The sequence below is a fragment of the Chrysochloris asiatica genome, unplaced genomic scaffold (genome assembly GCF_000296735.1).
Source record: "Chrysochloris asiatica unplaced genomic scaffold, ChrAsi1.0 scaffold00054, whole genome shotgun sequence".
Taxonomy (NCBI): Eukaryota; Metazoa; Chordata; class Mammalia; order Afrosoricida; family Chrysochloridae; genus Chrysochloris; species Chrysochloris asiatica.
Window position 1 is genome coordinate 39,108 of NW_006408572.1, and position 18,143 is coordinate 57,250.

The 18,143-nt window shown below is 38.4% G+C and overlaps 1 protein-coding gene across 1 annotated transcript in view; it reads left to right on the plus strand.

Annotated features, from left to right (window-relative positions):
• The window catches only part of EFCAB5 (EF-hand calcium binding domain 5), a 140,261-nt gene that overhangs the window by 37,354 nt on the left and 84,764 nt on the right, over positions 1–18,143 (plus strand). Inside the window, 2 exon segments of the mRNA XM_006863444.1 lie at positions 9,776–9,846; positions 14,082–14,237. Of these exon segments, the coding sequence (XP_006863506.1) occupies positions 9,776–9,846; positions 14,082–14,237 (227 nt within the window).

Consider the following 18,143-nt stretch of genomic DNA (forward strand, 5'->3'; position numbering starts at 1 on the left):
TCTCTCACCAGCCCCATCTCCCATCTAGACAGGTTGAAAACTACTCAGTGGAGAGTCTACCTTCCTCCGCACCCTCTGAAACTAAACTCCCTCTTGAAAATTTGTAAGCCAATCACTTCGTGCCTTTATATCCATTCTTACTATCCCTAAACCTCTAAAGGCTAGCCAGGGGAGAGACACATACAACTCAACAACAACTAAGTGGTAAAAAACAGTATGGTTTACGTTATTTTCCACAAGCTCAGGGGGAAGATCTGGGAAGGAGGTGTCAGCAATCAATGCATAAGTTTATATGGAGGTTTAGACAATTATCTTTGTTGTTGTTGTTGTTGTTAAGTGACATTGAGTTAGTTCCGACCCATAGCGACTGGTGAGTTTGAACCACCAAACTTGTGGTTCTGCACATATCCTACAGTGCCACACCAAGACTCCATGACAATTATCTTTGAACTACAATCATTTATATTTCATAATAAGCAGTTATAAAAGTCAAGAGTGACTGAAGAGTCTTTTCTGTGCCCTTGTGCCCGTTCATGATTGGCAGGAGGGACTACTGTTAGAAGTAGGAAAGAAAAACCAGCACAATAGTAATTTCATCATGAGCTTCCTTATAATCTGTGTGTTAGTCTCTTGGTAAAGTCAATGAAGATCACTTAATTGTCATATTCAATGGATATTTTTAAACAGTTCTTTGAAGCAACTGCCACATTCACCATTGATTGCTCTGTTATCCTTTTTTCCCCTTAATTATCTAACTTTTATTATTTTATTCTTTGAATGGTTATATTGTACGTATATATTTCATTTAACTAAGCAGTCTCAAACTCTTTCTGGAAGTAGGCAGCAGGGTTTAAATAATAAGTGCAGTAAAAATCAACTGTTTTCTTCTTGTTCTTGCTCTGTTATTCTTGAAATTCTTTTTTCTTGTTTCTGTGATGTCACTCGTTCCTGATTTTTCTCTTGCATCTTAAATACATTTTTTGGGTTCTTTTTTCACTCTACATATTATACATACTTCCTGGGATTTCTCATGCAAACTTGTGACTTCAGCTAATATTCAAATGCTGATGACTTCAAATCCATATTTTCATCCCAGACATCCACATTGAACTCCAGACCCTATTTGAAAAGATCTATGAGATGAGTGGTGAAGTGAAAAGAATTAAGTTGCAGATCAATAGGATAATATTTGTGTATAAAAAAGCCAAAAGATGTATGTATATGTACGTACTTTGCTACTGTTAAGTTGCTGTAGAATCTGTTCTGACTAATAGTGATCCTGTATAAGGGGGTTCTGAGGTCTCGAATCACTGATCTTGTGGTTTGCTGTCCAGAGCTTATCCTACAGAGCCACTGTACTCCTATATGCACCTGTTGTTAAGTGCCATGAAAATGCTTAGAAATGTTGTCAGGATGACAACAAACTGTTGATAGTAGCTATTTCTGGGGCAGAGGGGAGTGAGTGTCTGCAGAGGGTAAGGGAAAGGTTGATTTCTTTGCATGTATGTGTGTGAAAACATGCACCCATTCAACATTTTCTGTATAATGCAGTTCAGGGACATTGGTTTCATTACTCTCATCATGTCACCATTCTTACTATCTCTACCAGTATTGTTTCAGCACCATTAAGTTAGACCATCCTCTAAACTTCTAGTTTTAGAGTTACTGTTGTCAGTTTGATCTCATACAGATGTTTTTTAAAAAAGAGCACGGTACTCAAAATGAACATTTACTACTAGTTGAGCTAAACTGTTGTATGGTTTAAAGATGACTTCATATGGGTAGTTTTGGTTCAAGGCTTAAAGATTATCTCAGGGTAATAGTTTAAGGTTTCCTCCAGGCTACTTGTCTGTTTTAGAGCTAGAGGCACTTACTCATCTATGTCAAGAATTTAGAAGACATCTACCTGAACAACTGAATGGAAGAGATCCATATTTTTGCCCATTCCAAAGAATGGTGACTCGACAAAGCGCAAAACCACCAAACAATATCATTAATATCACATGCAAGTAAAATTTTGCTGAAGATAATTTAAAAATGGTTGCAGTGATACATTGACAGGGAGTTGCCAGAAATACAAACTGGATTCAGAAGAAGATATGGGACTAGGGTTATCATTGTTGACATCACATGGAGCTTGGTTAAAAGCAGAAAATACCAGAAAGATGTTTACTAGAGCTTTTTATTGACTATGCAAAGTCAATCAACTGTGTGGATCATAGCAAACTATGGAAAATATTGGGAAGAATGTGTATTCTAGAATACTTAATTTGTTCATGAGGAAAGTGTACATAGATTAAGAGGTAGGTGTTCAATAGAACAGGGGAATATTGAATGGTTTAAAATCAGGAAAGGTGAACCAGGGTTGTATTCTTTCATTATACTTATTCAGTCTGTATGCTGAGCAGATAATTTGAGAAACTAGATTATATGAAGAAGATTGTGACATTAGGATTAAAGAAAGACTCATTGTCAACCTGTGATACACGTACTACAGTTTTCAGTATGAATTGCACCACAATGTAAAAATAAAATAAAATAAATAACATCATGATAATTGGAGAAAAGATTTAACTTGTCCAAGACTTCGTTTTAGTTTAATCCACAATCAATACTGTGGAAACAGCAGTCAAGAAATCAAAGGACGTATTGCATTAGGCAAATCTTCTGCAAAAGATCTCTTTAAAGTGTTATAGAGCAAGATATCACTTTGAGGACTAAGGTGTGCCTGACTTTGTTGTTGTTGTTGTTAAGTGCCGTCGAGTCGGTTCCGACCCATAGCGACCCTGTACAGGGTTTCCGAGGGTGTAAATCCTTACGGGAGTAGAAAGCCTCATCTTTCTCCCGCGGAGCGGCTGGTAGTTTCGAACCGCTGACCTTAAGGTTCGCAGCCCGATTCGTAACCACTACGCTACCATGGTATTTTCAATTGTCTCATATTTGTATGAAACTTGGACAATGAATAAGAAAGACTGTAGAAGAACTGATGCATTTAAATTATGGTGTTGGAGAAGAATACTGAAAGTACCATGGAATGTCAGAATAACAAACAAATCTAAGACTGCTCCTTAGAAGCCAGGATGGCAAGACTTCATCTTTTGTTCTTTGGAAATGTTGACAGGAAGGATAAGTCCCTAGAGAAGGACATCATGATTGGTAAAGTAGATCAAAGAAAAAGAGCAAGACCCCCAATGAGATGGAGTGGTACAGTGGCAGCACCAGAGGGCTATAGTAAAACAATTCTGAGGATGGTGCAGCAGCAGGCTGTTTGGGTTTTGTTGTGTATAGGGTGGGTCACTGTGAGTCAGAACTGACTTGACGGCACCTAACAACAATAACCAGTCCCAATGGAGCCAGGGAAGGTTGATTTTCATGTTTTGTTGTTTGCATTTTTGTATTCTTTGAAACTTTTACTAAGATAGTATATTAGTAAATATACTATCATTTAATTTAAGACATAGCGAAGACAAAGAAAATTTTTTTAAAAAGGGAATTTATAGAAGAGTTTCATTTTAGTACCTAATAGCATAGATGGAGGAGTCTCTTGTGACACTGTAGGATAAGCACTGGACTGCAGGGTTTGTGGTTCAAATGCACCAGGTGCTCCTTGGAAACTCTATGCAGGGTCACTATGAATCAGAACTGACTCAATAACACTTAACAACAAGCATGGAAGGAAGAGTCCTGATGTGGCACTGTAGGTTAAGCATGAACTGCAAGGTCAGTTTGAACTGAAAGGTTGGCAGTTCAAACCAACCAGCTGCTCCTTGGAAACCCTACACATGGTTGCTATGAGTCAGAACCGACTCAACAGCACTTAACAGCAACAACATAGATGGACAGCCAAAATAAGTTATTTTGTTGTCTTTTTTTTTCCTTTTCTTTTAACTTTTTATTGTGAATTGAGTGAAGGCTGACAGACAAGATCATCAGCTTTTCAACAAACCATATACTGTGTCATCTCAAAGATTCCCGTTTCCTGTATGCAACAACAGTTATCGTACTTCCTCCCTGTGGTTCCTATTTCCATTCCGCCCACTTTCCCATCCCTTCTCAACTTTGTCCTTAGGAAAATTTTACTCTGTTGATTTTAAAGGCTTGACCATTCCATGGTGAGCATACTTTATTAATGTTGTTGTCCCCCCCTATAAGTCTATCTATTGCTTGTCTGAAAATTGGGCCACAAGCATGAGAGTTCCTTTCCAAACCTGAAGAGTGGCCGAGGGCCATCAGCATAGTCGGGCTGCTAACCTTGGCAGTTTGAAACCACCAGCCATTCCGTGGGAGAAAGATGAGGCTTTCTGCTCCTATAAAGATTTACAGCCTCAGAAACCCTGTGCAGGTTCACTACGAGTTGGAACTTACTCACTAGACAACAATTACTTGTCTGAAAATTAGGCCACAAGGGTGAGTTCCTTTCCAAACCTGAAGAGTGACTGAGGGCCATAGTCTCAGGTTCCTCCAGTCTCCTGCTGACCAGTAAACCTGGTCTTTTTTAAAATTTTTATTAAATAATTTTGAATTTTATTCCACATTTTCTCCCACTCTATCTGGGACCCTCTAATGTGATTCTTCTCAGAGCAGTTGACAGTGGTAGCCATGAATCATCTAGTTCTTCTGGTCTTAGAGTAATGGAGACTGATGTTCATTCACATGTTCCATTAGTCCATTGGACCAATTGATTCCAAGCCTCTTCAATTCGTATCCTCACATGGAGAAACCAATAGATGAACCTTAGATGGCTGCTGCTCATGAGCATTCAAGATCACAGACACTACTTGCCCTATAGGATGTAGAACATTGTCTTTGTACACTGTCTTATGCCAGTTGATCATAGTGTCCCATGAGACTATGTTCCTGAGCCCCTAGGCCCAGCAACACATTGCCTTAAGATGTTTGATAATATCTAGGAATTTTTTACCTGCTATATACTCCACTACATTCATAGTTGTGTTTGCAGGAAAGGTAAATATTCATTTACTTTATATATACCTTATATACCTCCCTTACCCATTCAGCCTATGTCTCAATCCATGCACCTATACACAGAACACTATTGTGCCACTATTTACCTTATCTTCTTTAGCCCATGCATATCTTCTTATGTCTTCCCTATCTTCATCATTCTTTTGCTACCTACCCTCTTCTTGTATATTGCCTTCCCTGTCACTAGTACTAACATGTGTCTTACCCTCTAGCCAGTAAATTACTGTGTCCACCTTTCCACCCCTAGTAACCATCCAAGAATGTATCTTCTAGTATGAAAACCTTTTCTTAAGTTTTTATAATATTGGTCTCATACAATATTTGTCCTTTTTTTTTTTTTTTTACTGTTTTATTGTGAATTATATGATAGTTTACATGGGAGAACATTAGTTTTACATTCATTCTATCGTATATCATTTCATTCCAATATTTGTCCTTTTGTGATTGACTAATTTCACTCAGCATAATGTCCTCCAGGTTCATGCATGTTAGGAGGTTTTTCACAGATTCATTGTTATTATTCAGCATTGTATAGTATACTATTGTGTGTATGCACTAAAGTTTGTTTATCCATTCGTCCATTGATGGACCCTTAGGCTGTCTCCATCTTTTTGCTATTTTGAATAGTGCTTCAGTGAACATCAGAGTGCTATTTTGCTGTTCTTTATGCTATTTTTTTTCTTTCATCAAGAAAACTTTTTTTATAACTCTTTACAACAATGGTGTCATACAATGTATGTCCTTTTGTGATTGACTAATTTCACTCAGCATGATGTCCTCCAGGTTCAATCACGTTGTGAGGTGTTTCACAGATTAATCATTATTCTCCAATGTTTTACAGTTTACCATTGTGTGCATGTATTTATACCAAAATTTATTTAACCATTCTTCTGTTGATAGGCATGTAGGCTGCCTCCATCTTTTTGATATGTCTCTTATAGACACTGTATTGAAGAATCCAGTTTTCTTATCCATTCTTTTTAAGGATCTTGACTGGTACATTTAATCCATTTATATTCAGTGTAATTATTAATAGGTATGAATTGATGTTATTTTTCTGTGTTTTTAATATAGTACTGCTAGATTATTTGTTCCACATAATTTTCTATGCTGAGTTCATTTTATTTGTGGATTTTCTTTTCATTTTATTTCTATTGTATTAAAGTTTACTAAGTCTTTCTGAGTTTCTTCCTTTTTTTATTTTGATGTTCAAGTATATTATTTTTCTTTGAGATTGCCCTGTAATTTATTCATTTTTTCCCTGCTCGAAACAATCGATTTTACCTTGAAATCTACTAGAATCCCTTGCCATTTGGAAGTTCTGTAACTACACTAGTCCCTTTTTGCTTTGTAGTTGACTTCATGATGTATTGGATCTCTGGTTCCTTATTTTTAATCTTGTAGGTTTGTTTTATTTAAATACTTCTATATTTGGATTAGGTTCTGGATGGTACTGTTATGTATGGTAATCTCAGGATGTTGTCTACTGTTGTTGGTTCTCAGTCTAAAGAGCATTCTTTAGCATTTTTCAAAGTTGGTCTGGTCACTACAAATTTCTTTAATTTCTGTTTATCAAGAAATGTCTTAATTTTGCCATTGTATTTGAGGAATAGCTTTGCTGAGGATATTATTCTTGGTTGGCAATTTTTTTCTTTCAGAGTTTTGTATAATATGCCATCCCATTACCTTCTTGCCTGCATTGTTTCTGTTGAGAAATTGGAGCTTAGTCTTATCATTTCTCCTTTGTAGATAACTTTTTGTTTTTCTTGAACTGCTCTCAGGATTCTTTCCTTGTCTTTGATTTTGGAAAATTTGATTATGATGTGTCTTGATGATTTCTTTTGGTGTCTATCCTATTTTGGGTTCCTTCATGTATGCGTATCTTCTCATCTTTCTTGATGGTGGTGGTGGTGGTGGTGATGTGCTGTGGAGTCGATTCTGACTCATAGTGACCCTGTACAGAGTTTCTGATGCTGTTTGGAAGCAGAAAGCCTCATCTTTCTCCTGCGGAACAGCTGGTAGTTTCTAACTGCTGATCTTGTGGTTCACAGCCCAATTCATAACCACTACACTACCATGTTAGGGAAGTTTTATTCCATCAGCATTTTGATAATTTTCTCTGTGCTTGTCTTTTCCTGTTTTGGAATTCCTATTGCTCATAAGTTGTTTCTCTTCATGTGTCCACATAACTTATGCTTTTTTCAAAGTTTTTTTTTCTGATTGTTCTTCTAGCTTACTAGTATTGAGTGATTTATCTTCAAGTTCACTAATTCGGGCTTCCATTTATTCTTTTGCCCTTTCATTGTTGTCCATTTCTAATTGCAAATTTTGTATTGTTTCAAAATTTGAAGTTATTTTGTCTGTTTTTTCTTGTAGTGTTTTCCAAAATTATTCTAAATTTTTTATTGTGTTTTCTTTGCTTTCCTTGATCTACCAATCCCTTGAAGATACATAGTTCATCACTCTTTTTAATTCTTTTTCAGTTAGTTCCCTTGCCTTTTCTTCCTCAGAAATGTTTTCTGACTCAGCATCTTGATCATTTGTTTGAGTCATTCTCTCATTTCCTCATGTGAGCTTAAAACTCATTGTTGTCTCCAGGACAATGTGAGCTTGCCCTATTTGTAAAAACAAACAGTGTAGTTGTTGAACCTGGAGGAGAGAAATCTCTGGGGGATCCTGCAATTCAATAAGCTCAAGAGGTGGTTGTGGAAGGGATATGACAGCAACATTCCTGGCCCAAGATAGAGTTCCTATTGGACTTGGTGTTATCTATGTTCAGGTCCCTTAATCTGGAAGTAGTTCACGGGGGCCTTTGATAGAGTTGGTTTCAGTGTCTGTTAGGACAACAGGGAAGTTGCAGGCAATGTGACTGGTTAAATGATGGTCTGGTGGCTCTAAGGGTTTTTAGGCCTAGAGCTGAGCCCACCTGAATCCAGGCACCAAAATGACATAACAAAGAGGCACAGCCAGTCCCCAACTTACATTGGCGTGTTTCCCAACCACTTGGCTCCAAATTCCCATATAGCAGGGTCTGTGCTAGAGGTTGAAGAGGGTGGGAACTTGCCACACTTCTGGTCACCTGGGATACATGGGGGAAAAAAAGAAATTACACCTTTTTCATCACCTACACAGATCTGCTCTGCCAGGCTTCCCTCCACTGCCAAAGATGGTCACAAGATAGTGGAGTTCCATCTGGCCAGCATTCACCAGTTAGCTCCCTCTCTTGCTGTCCCTACTTGGTCTCTCTTCTTAGCAAGCACTCCATTCACCTCTCTAACCTTTCTTCTGATGTTCAGGGTGCCAGAATTTCCATCTGCATCTGTTTCATTTTGTCTCTGGTAACTTTGTTATAGAGTGTCCGTGTATTGTGTCTGCCTAGTCCACCATCTTGCTGGAAATCTTTTACACTATTAATGTACATATGTAGTTCTGGTTTATCTGGTCATTAAAAATATAAATTTAATATAGCCTGAGAGTTCTCTGATAGAGGAGATGGAGGGATGAACCCCATTACTTTAGATTCACGCAGCTTTGCAGGTGTCCACCAGATGGCAGTATGCATTAAAAGTGAGCTGTTAAGTTGCCATTAAGTCATTTCTGACTCAAAGCGTACCTGTATAGCGTTTCTGAGGACTGGCTGGTAAATTTGAACTACGGCCTTGTGCTTTAAATCTACCTTTGTGGTCAGGTGATTATCCTATAGCACTATAGCTCCTTTCAACTAAACCCCAGAGATGGAAAATAAAGGTGGGCACTATCTGTCTTACAGGTCACTAAAGAGTTTAACCAGGAGACACATGCAGGGACAAGGGATGTGTGTATAGAACTTGATTCTTATATTCCTGCACAACTGGCTCATTGTAAAGTGTCACTGAGTCGGTTCTGACTCATAGTGACCCTGTTTAGGGTTTCCAAGGAGCAATTGATGTATGTGGTTACCAGTCCAGTGTTCATCCTACATCAGAATTTCTCAACTGGGTTAAGAGGACAAGGTGCTGCCAGCACAAATCACTAGTTCACCCCCACCACAAGGGAGTTTCAGGAGAGGTCTCCTAACCACCTATATTCTGTAAGATGTGAAGGTATCATTAGAAAGTAACTAGATAAAAATTGAATGGAATAAAAGGTTGAAGTCTTTAATTAAGTTTAAAAAAAATCTTAAGTAAAGCCTTCAACTTTTTATTCTATTCAGTTACAGGATGTGAAAATTAAGTGCTATCAGTTCTGACTCATAGTGACCCTGTATAGGGTTTCTAAGAAGTGGTGGTATGTTTGAACAGCTGCCCTTACAATTCAAACTGACCTTGTTGTCAAGTGGTTATCCTACATAACCATACCTGATGTGGAGTCCTGATGTGGTGCTATAGGATAAAAAACATAAGGTCAGTGGTCCAAACCCACCAGCCACTCCACAGAAACCCTATACAGGGTTGCTTTGAGTTAGAACTGACTTGACAGCACTCAATAACAACAAAAAAAAAACTTGCCTTTTTTTAGTATTTGGGTTGATTTTTTAAATAAAAGTTAGTACAAATAATAAATTTGTAGTAGTTGGAATATTACTCAACTATATACCAATTACTTTATGGTGTATACTGATGAGCATGTTGTTGTTGTTGTTAAGTGCTGTCGAGTCAGTTCCAACTCAAAGCAATCCTGTAAAGGGTGTCTGAGGCTTTAAATCTTTTAAATAATTTTATTTGATTTTTAAAAGCATTATAATGTTAATTTACAACATGAATGTATTATAACCATACTATCTATCAAATAACCTTTATTCCATACTTAGAATCATCTTGCAAGCAACTTGAAATTACTGAGTCACTGGAACCAAGACTGGACAAAAAGCAGTTTATTGAGGTAAGAAATGACATTACTCAATAATTTAATCAAATTTTTTTGCCAGATCCAATTGTCTTCTGGTGTGAGAGCATAAAAAACTACTGTCACCTGTAAGATCCAGAAAAACCAGTCTCTTAGATTCAATGAAAAAGAGCTCTGGTGGTGCAGTGATTAAAGCACTTGCATAGGAACTGAAAGGTTAATAGTTCTGACCAGCTGCTATGGGGGAGAGAGATATATCAGTCTGCTTCCTTAACAATTTATAGTATTAAAACCCTATGGGGCAGTTCTACTCTGTCCTGTAGGGTCAATGTGAGTTGGAATTGACTCAGTGGCAGTGGGTTTGTTTGGTCTTTAGTTTTTTTATTCAATGACATATGGTTATAAAAATACTAATGAGGACTTCTGATATGATGGTGGACCAGGCAGATGTACTACACAGTCAAACTCAGACTCTACAACACAGATACAAGTGACCAAATAAAACAGACACAGATGAAAATCCTGGAACCGTAAACTTCAGAAGAAAGGTTAAGGAAATGGACCAAGTACTTGCTGGTAGGAGAAGCTAGGCAAGGGCAGCAAGAGAGGTATCTTTGTGAGCACTTTGGCAACAGAAGGTGGCCTGGCAGAGCAGAATCACATAGGCTATAGGAAAGGTGCGATTCCTTCTTTTCCCCCAACACTCTGCTAGTGACAAGAGATGTGGCCAACTCCAATCCTCATCTACCCCCAGTGCAGTCCCTGCTCTTCCGGATTCAGAGCCATGTGGTTGGAAGCCATGCAGTGAGAGGCAAGGGTCAGCTGCACTGCATTTGGTACTATGTTTTAGTGCCTGGATTTGGGTGGGTTCGACTTAGAACCTACAGAACCTGCAGAGCTACCAGACCAGCATTTAACCAGCCACCCTGTCCCCAGCTTTCCTGTGGTTCGTTCTAACAGATTCTGAAACCAACTCTATCAAGGACCACTACGAATTACTTCTGGGTTGAATGCCCTGAACATAAATAACACCTAGGCCTATAGGAATTGGATCTAGGGCCAGGAACCCCACTGTACATCTCTTCCACACCCATCTTGTGAGGTCTTTGACCTGCCGGAGAGCCCCAGAGTTTTCTCCTCCCTGGGTGATGGGACTAACAGAAATTTTTTTTTTTTTAAAGAATTTAGGTACCATCAAAGGGTTGACAGAAAGATTGAGGAAATCAAGGAAAACAGAAAAAAAAAACCCCACAACAAAACAGGATACTTTCTATCTTGTATAGTGAAATAAGTTTAAAAATGTAATGTTTCTCTCTTTCTAAATTGTCTTCCCTGTCACCCAAGTTAACATGTTTCTAACCCCTTGTTATTGTTGTTGTGTGCCATCCAGGCAGTGTCAACTCTCAGTGATATTGTGCAGGTTTTCCGAGGAGCTGCTGGTGGGTTTGAATCACTAACCTTGCAGTTATAAATTCAGTACTTATCCTATAGCACCACACCAGAACTCCCTCTTGTTGTTGTTAAGTGCAGTCAAGTCGGTTCCGACTCATAACGACTCTGTGTAGGGTTTCTGAGACTATAAATCTTTAGGGGAACAGAAACCCTCATCTTTCTCCCATGGAGTGACTGGTGGACTCAAACCACCAACCTTGTGGCTATCTGTTCAATGTTTCTCCTATGAAGCCTAGCCAGTGAATAATTCTCCCTTAAAAAAGAAAAGAAAGAAAGAAAGAAAAGAAAAGAACATCTACAATAGGCAAAAAACAAAAACAAAATTAATGTTCCTAGTCATTTCTCAAATATCATGAGAGAATGAGTCACTAGGGGGTTAGAACAAGACCATGGTCTCGGGGACATCAAGGTCAATTGGCAAAAATTCAAAAGGTAATACACTCTGATAGTGAGGCTGTGGAGAAATAGCCATCCTCATACATTAGTAATGCGAGTGTAAAATAGTACAACCCTGATATCATAACCTACCAAAAATATAGATACAGTTATCTTCTAGGCTAGTAATACCACTTCAGGGGTTTATTCAACATACATACCCAGACTAGTACAAAATAGCCCACATAGAAGATACTGAGAGTACAAGAGTTAAAGGCAACAGAGGTAAATACACAATCCTACAATAACAGTAATTTATGAGTAGATGTGTGGATAAGACACTCAGACTGAATGGAGGAGGGAGGGAGCATGGAAGCATACCCATGAATATATTTAGGTTTGAAAGAGGAAACTTAGGTAAGTACATGTGTATTTACCTTTGCTGCAAATAAACTCATGAATGTGGTGGAACATAGAGGGAGCAAAGTTATGAAAACATTTTAGACATAACCAAACATCTTGAGAGAATGAGTCACTGGACCTGGGGGTTCTAGTCCATAGTCTCGGGGCAACTAAGGTTAATTGGCATAATATAGCCCACAAAGACAATGTTCTATATCTTATTTTGTTGAGTAGCATGTGGGCCTTAAATGCTTGTGACAGCCATTTAAGGTGCAACTATTGGTCTCTCCCTTTCTGGAGAAAAAAGAGTGAAGAAAATTGAACAATTAGTCTAATGGACCATGGGAACATCAGTCTCCATGACCCTAAGACCAGAAGAACTAGATGGTGACTGGCTACCACTACAAACTGCTTTGCAAGGAATCATATTAGAAGGTCCTGAATAGCGTGGGGGGTAAATGTGGAACAAAATTAAAACTCAAAAAAAAAAAAGACCAACCAGGCTTATTGGTTAGTTAGAGACTAGTGGAATCCCTGAGACTGGTACTGAACTCACCTTCATGGTTCAGTTTTCAGCAAACAATAGATAAGTATATAAGGGGAACAATAACACTAGAGAGGTATGCATACCTTAGAATAATCAACTATTTGAGATCAAAAGAGCAGCATTTACCCAAGGACATAGTTCAGAAGGGTTATGAAAGAAGGAGGAATGAAAACAGAAAACACAGGGAGGAAATGAGATAAGTGATGTTACAATATTAGGATTATATTCAATGACATTAAACAAAATATGTATGAATTATTGAATGGACAACTGATCTGCTCAGTAAACCTTCACTCAATTTACAATAATAAGATTAAAAAAAAACAAACAAACATGTGCATACTTATTCATTATGACATTATTTAGAAGAGCAAAAGATGGAAAATACCCATGTCCAATAATATAGGTGAGCAAGTAAATAAACTGTGAACAATAGAATACTATGAAGCTGTGGGAAATAAAGAGAAATATCTATATGCTAAGATAGAGAAGTCTCCAGACTACATAATAAAGAGGAAAATTAAATGAAGAAACAGGGCAATGCATATAATATTAGTCTTGTGTAAGTAAGGAGGGGGAGGAATAGGGGAAAGCTAATATATATTGATAGCTATAAAGAGAAATAGTGAAAGGCTAAACAGAAACTAATAATAAAAAATGTTTCAAAATAGGTGACAGGAAGAAATTGGACAGAGGAGGCAAGAGTAGAAGTAAGAGTTCTCTTGGTATACTTTTTTATATACTTAATTTATATTCAGATGATAATAAATGTAGAAAAAATGAAATTATATAGAATATGAAAGACTCTATTTGACTGTGGATTAGTTGAAGGTTCTAATTTTTCTCTACTGGTTTTTGGTCATGCTCTGAATTGGTAGACAGAGTCCCTGGAGAAGAACATCATGCTTGGTAAAGTAGAGAGTCAGTGAAACAGAGGAAGACCCCCAATGAGTTGGATTGAGTTTAAGCATAACAACAATTGTGAGGATGGTGCAGGACTGGGCAGTTTTTCTTTCTGTTGTACATAGGGTCTCTATGATTAGGAACTGACTCAGTGGTACCTAACAACAACAACAACAACAACATAATACTTGCTTGCTGATGTGATATAGAGGGAAGCTGCTCAGAAAGTAGTTAGCACCACCAGTGGTGTGTAGTATGGCAGGCTATCTTGGTCACCTCTTTATGTAGAATAGCCTATAAAGCAGCAGTAACATGAAAATGGAGTCCTAGTGTAGAATAAGCATTGGGTTGCTAACTGCAAGATCAGTGATTCAAACCCACCAGCCACTCCTTGGAAACCCATACAGGGTCGCTGTGAGTCGGAACCAACTCAATGGCACTTAACAACAACAACATGAAAATGTTTTATCAAAATTATAAGAAAATATTAAAATATGTTCGAATCCAATATATTCATATGCATTAGCTGAGTCCTCAAGAAAGTTCAAGAATGTTATTTAAAATCATTAATTTATCCTATTTTTCTCTGCAGTACATATCTTCACACATTATTGATTTCAAACATGAAATGTTTGAGGAACTCCTTAGACACCTTTGTCACTATGCAGATGAGTTTCGGGAGGTCATAAAAGCTGACATGCGGAGGCAGATCTTTGCTGAACTCTTCCTGTACTGTGACTGTGGAAAGGTAGGTTAAAACTCTTAAATCAGTGCTTCTTATATTATTTGTGATGAAGGATTGGTTTTGTGTTTGTTGTTGTTGGCTTTCATTTTCAATCTGTTGTGGACTGATATATATAATAAAAATGAATTAATAGTGGGGGAAAGGCTGTGGTGTAGTAAATTATTTAATGTCTCTTCTAGCTTTAGTCTTTGTAACTCCCACAACATGACTCTTTTCCTGGTGGATCTGGATAAGAGAAGGTGGGAGAAGAAACTGATTGGGTGATATGATTCAGTTTTGAATAAATGTTAGCAGAGTTTATTGTAATTGTCAAAACTTGGAACTATAATATAGGTATAAAATGAGTCATCTCAGCAGCAGAAGGGGCCTTTCACTACCATCAAGGAAGAGCCAGGAGTGGAGTGCATCATTTGAACTCCGACATCTCTGCATATTGAAATGCCTCAACCCAGGAGTCAGAATTGTGACAGCAGAACCAAGAGACAGAGCATGAGACAGAATTGTGGGCTTCTCAGTCCATGAAACAAATAAACCTGAGTGAAATTGGGCAGAAGGCTTGTTTTCAGAGTAGGGTACCTCTAGGCACTTAGTTGGGGGCCCTAGAGTTGAGTGCCTTCAGACTGAAGGCTTACAGTGGAATGGTGTGCCCTGTGAGCACACCACCACTCTTTGGTCAGTTTGTCATACTGTGGTGGCTTGAGTGTTGCTGTGATGCTGGAAGCTATGCCACTAGAATTTTAAATACCAGCAGGGTCACCCATGGTGGACAGGTTTCAGAGGGGTGGACAGGTTTCAGAGGAGCTTCCAGACTAAGACAGACTAGAAACAAGGAGAGGCACACCACTTCTGAATGGTTAGCCACTGAAAACCCTGTGTGTAGCAACAGAACATTATCTGATATAGTGTGAGATGAGCCTCACAGGTTGAAAGGCACTCAAAATACCACTGGGGAAGAGCTGAAGTAGAGTTACCCAAATGGTGTAAATGGAGAAAAGCTTTCAGGACCTTCATTTGTTGATGGGCCACAACTCAAAATGAGAAGAAACAGCCACAAACATCCACTAGCAATTAGAATGTGGAATGTACAAATTATGATTCTAGAAAAATTGGATCATCAAAAATGAAATGAGAAGCAAAAAGACATTGGTAAGTTGAGCTGGATAGGTTTTGGTCATTTTGAATGAGATAATCATAAGGTTTACTATGACAGAAACAAGTTGAAGAGGAATGGTGTCACATTCATCGTCAAAAGCACATTTCAAGATCTTTCTTGAAGTACAGTGCTCTCTGTGTTAGAATAATGTCCGTACAACTACAAGGAAGACTGGTTAATACCACTATTATTCAAATTTTTGCACCAACCACTAAAGCCAGTAATGATGAAATTGAAGAATTCTACAAACTTGTTTAGCCTGAAATTGATCAAACATGCAAACAAGATACATTGATAATTACTGGTGGTTGGGCTGCAAAAAGTTGGAAAAAAGGAGGAAAGATAGAAATGATGTTGAATATCGCATGATAGAATTTTGCAAGACCAACTACTTATTCATTCTAAATACCTTTTTTTACACAACATGAAAAGTTACTATACACATGAACCTCTCCAGATGAAAAACACAGGAGTCAAATTGGCTACATCTGTGGAAGGAGACGATGGAGAAGTTCAAAAGCATCAGCCAAAACAAGGCCATGAACCAACTGACTTTAGAGAAGCTAAAGCAACTGGAAGGAATGGTGAAGTAAAAGAAGCAAACAGAAAGTTTCCCTTAATTAAGTTGAAGCTGAAGAAAATTAGAACAATTCCATGAGAGTCATAATATGCTCTTAAATTTAGAGACCATCTCAAGAACAGGTATCAACAACTGAAGACCAGAAGAGTTGTGGGATGACATCAAGATCATCATTCATGAGTAAAGGAAAAGATCATTAAAAAGAGAGGAAAGAAAGAAAAAACAAAATGGATGTCAGAAGGAACTCTGAGACTTCCTGTTGAGTTTAGAGAAGCTAAAGCCACTGGAAAGAATGATGAAGTAATGCTTCACTATGCTGAGTGAAATTAGTCACACAAGGACAAATATTGCATAAGACCATCATTGTAAAAGCTTAAGAAAAGGTTTCTATAATAAAAGAAAAAATATTTGATGGTTTACAGGGTGGGAGGAAGGGGTCAGTAACTCACAAGTTAGGGGGTAGACACATGATAGCTGGGGTGATGGGGAGGGCAATATACAATGAAGGAGAGGGCAATACACAAAAAGGGGAAAAGTGATAGATGAGCAATGAATATAGGGGAAGACTTGCAGAGGTATGCATGGGCTAAATGGGATAGAGGTAAATAGTGATGTATCCACAACCTTGGAACAACAGTGCTCTGTAATACAGGGATCAAGACATAGTTTGAATGGGTAACGGAAGGCAAATAATGTTAGGGAGCTTAACTGTCTTGTGGATATTGGTTTTCCCTGCCTACTATTGTACAGTAGACATTTAAGTATGATAGAAATGAATATTAGGAATTATGATTACAGAATATTTATAAGACCATCTTCAGTCTATAACTGATAGGATTAGTTAAAAGAGAAATTAGAATTTGACTAGGGAAACAGGTTTTTTGTTAAGACTTTGAGGAGAGGGAGCCTTAGGTGGAATCCTGAATCTCACCCAGAACCTTCTGATGTGTGATATTCCCACTTGAAAGGACATGCAGACCAACCCAGAACAGCTAGAGAAACAGAAGGTACTTCTTGAAAGAAAGACCAGCAGAAAAAAAGGCAGAAGACTGGCTGTTAGAATATCAAGCAAGTTGTTTGTCTTGGAGCCATCAAGGCAAGAAAAATCAGTCCATCAGGGTAAACCTCCTTCTAAGACTGAAACTCAAAGGGAACACACAAGCAGTCTTGTATGCTCGCTGGTTAACATCCTGGACTACTTGTGAGTGGAAGTAGGAGAAATGCAGCAATGAAAACATGGGCCGAGTTTGGCCAAATTCCACTGACACTTGTTGACTTTGAGATGAGAGAAAAGAGAAAGGGCTGGCTGGTGTGAAGTTTAGGGAAAGGTGTGAACTCTCGAGCCCATGGACACTGACCTAGCCACTGGGGGCTAGAGCTGACAGTGAAGTGGCCAGCAATCTGAAGTGGAGGAAGACATGCGAGAACTCCCAAACTTGCAAATACCCATTTGACCTACATTGAATGACTAACTAACCAGAACTCAACCAGATGAAAATAAAGACATTTGATACAGGAAGTAAGCATAAATTGTAACAATTTGATGAACTGGACCTTTGCTTATGGATGCAGTTGATCAAAATTCCAACTGAAATGGGAGGATTCTTCATATCAAGGATCAAGCTTGTCTTCTCAGTACACTGGGTTGACAGGGATGGGCAACTTAGACATTGGCTATCAAACATGGGGGACTGGGATTATAAAGGCACGAAGTGACTGGTTTACAAGCTTTCATGATTGTGCTTAGATTCAGAATGAGGTGGGTAAGGTAGAATCCCCACTGAATAGTTTTCCTTTTCTCCAGATGGATCTGGTGAAAGAGGATGGGGATGATGGTGATAGGATTTTATGATTCAATTGTGAGTAATTGTTATCAAGACTAATTGCAATGGTCACAACTGTAAATGTAGGAGATATGTAAGTAAAAGTGGGGAGTAGTTAATCTTTCATTTCAAGAACAGAGGACCCTAGGACCATCAAGAGGGAAGAGCATGAGTGGCGCGTGAGATCCAAACGAGAAGAGTGGCAACAGCAGAGATGGTGGCAGAGGTGATGGCATAGAGAAATAGAGCAGCTGAGAACTGTAGGCCCATGGATTGAGAAAGACTGTGTGCCTGTGGGCAGGAGGCTGGCTTGCGAAGTGTGTCCTTTGGACATTTAAATGAGTATATTTTTT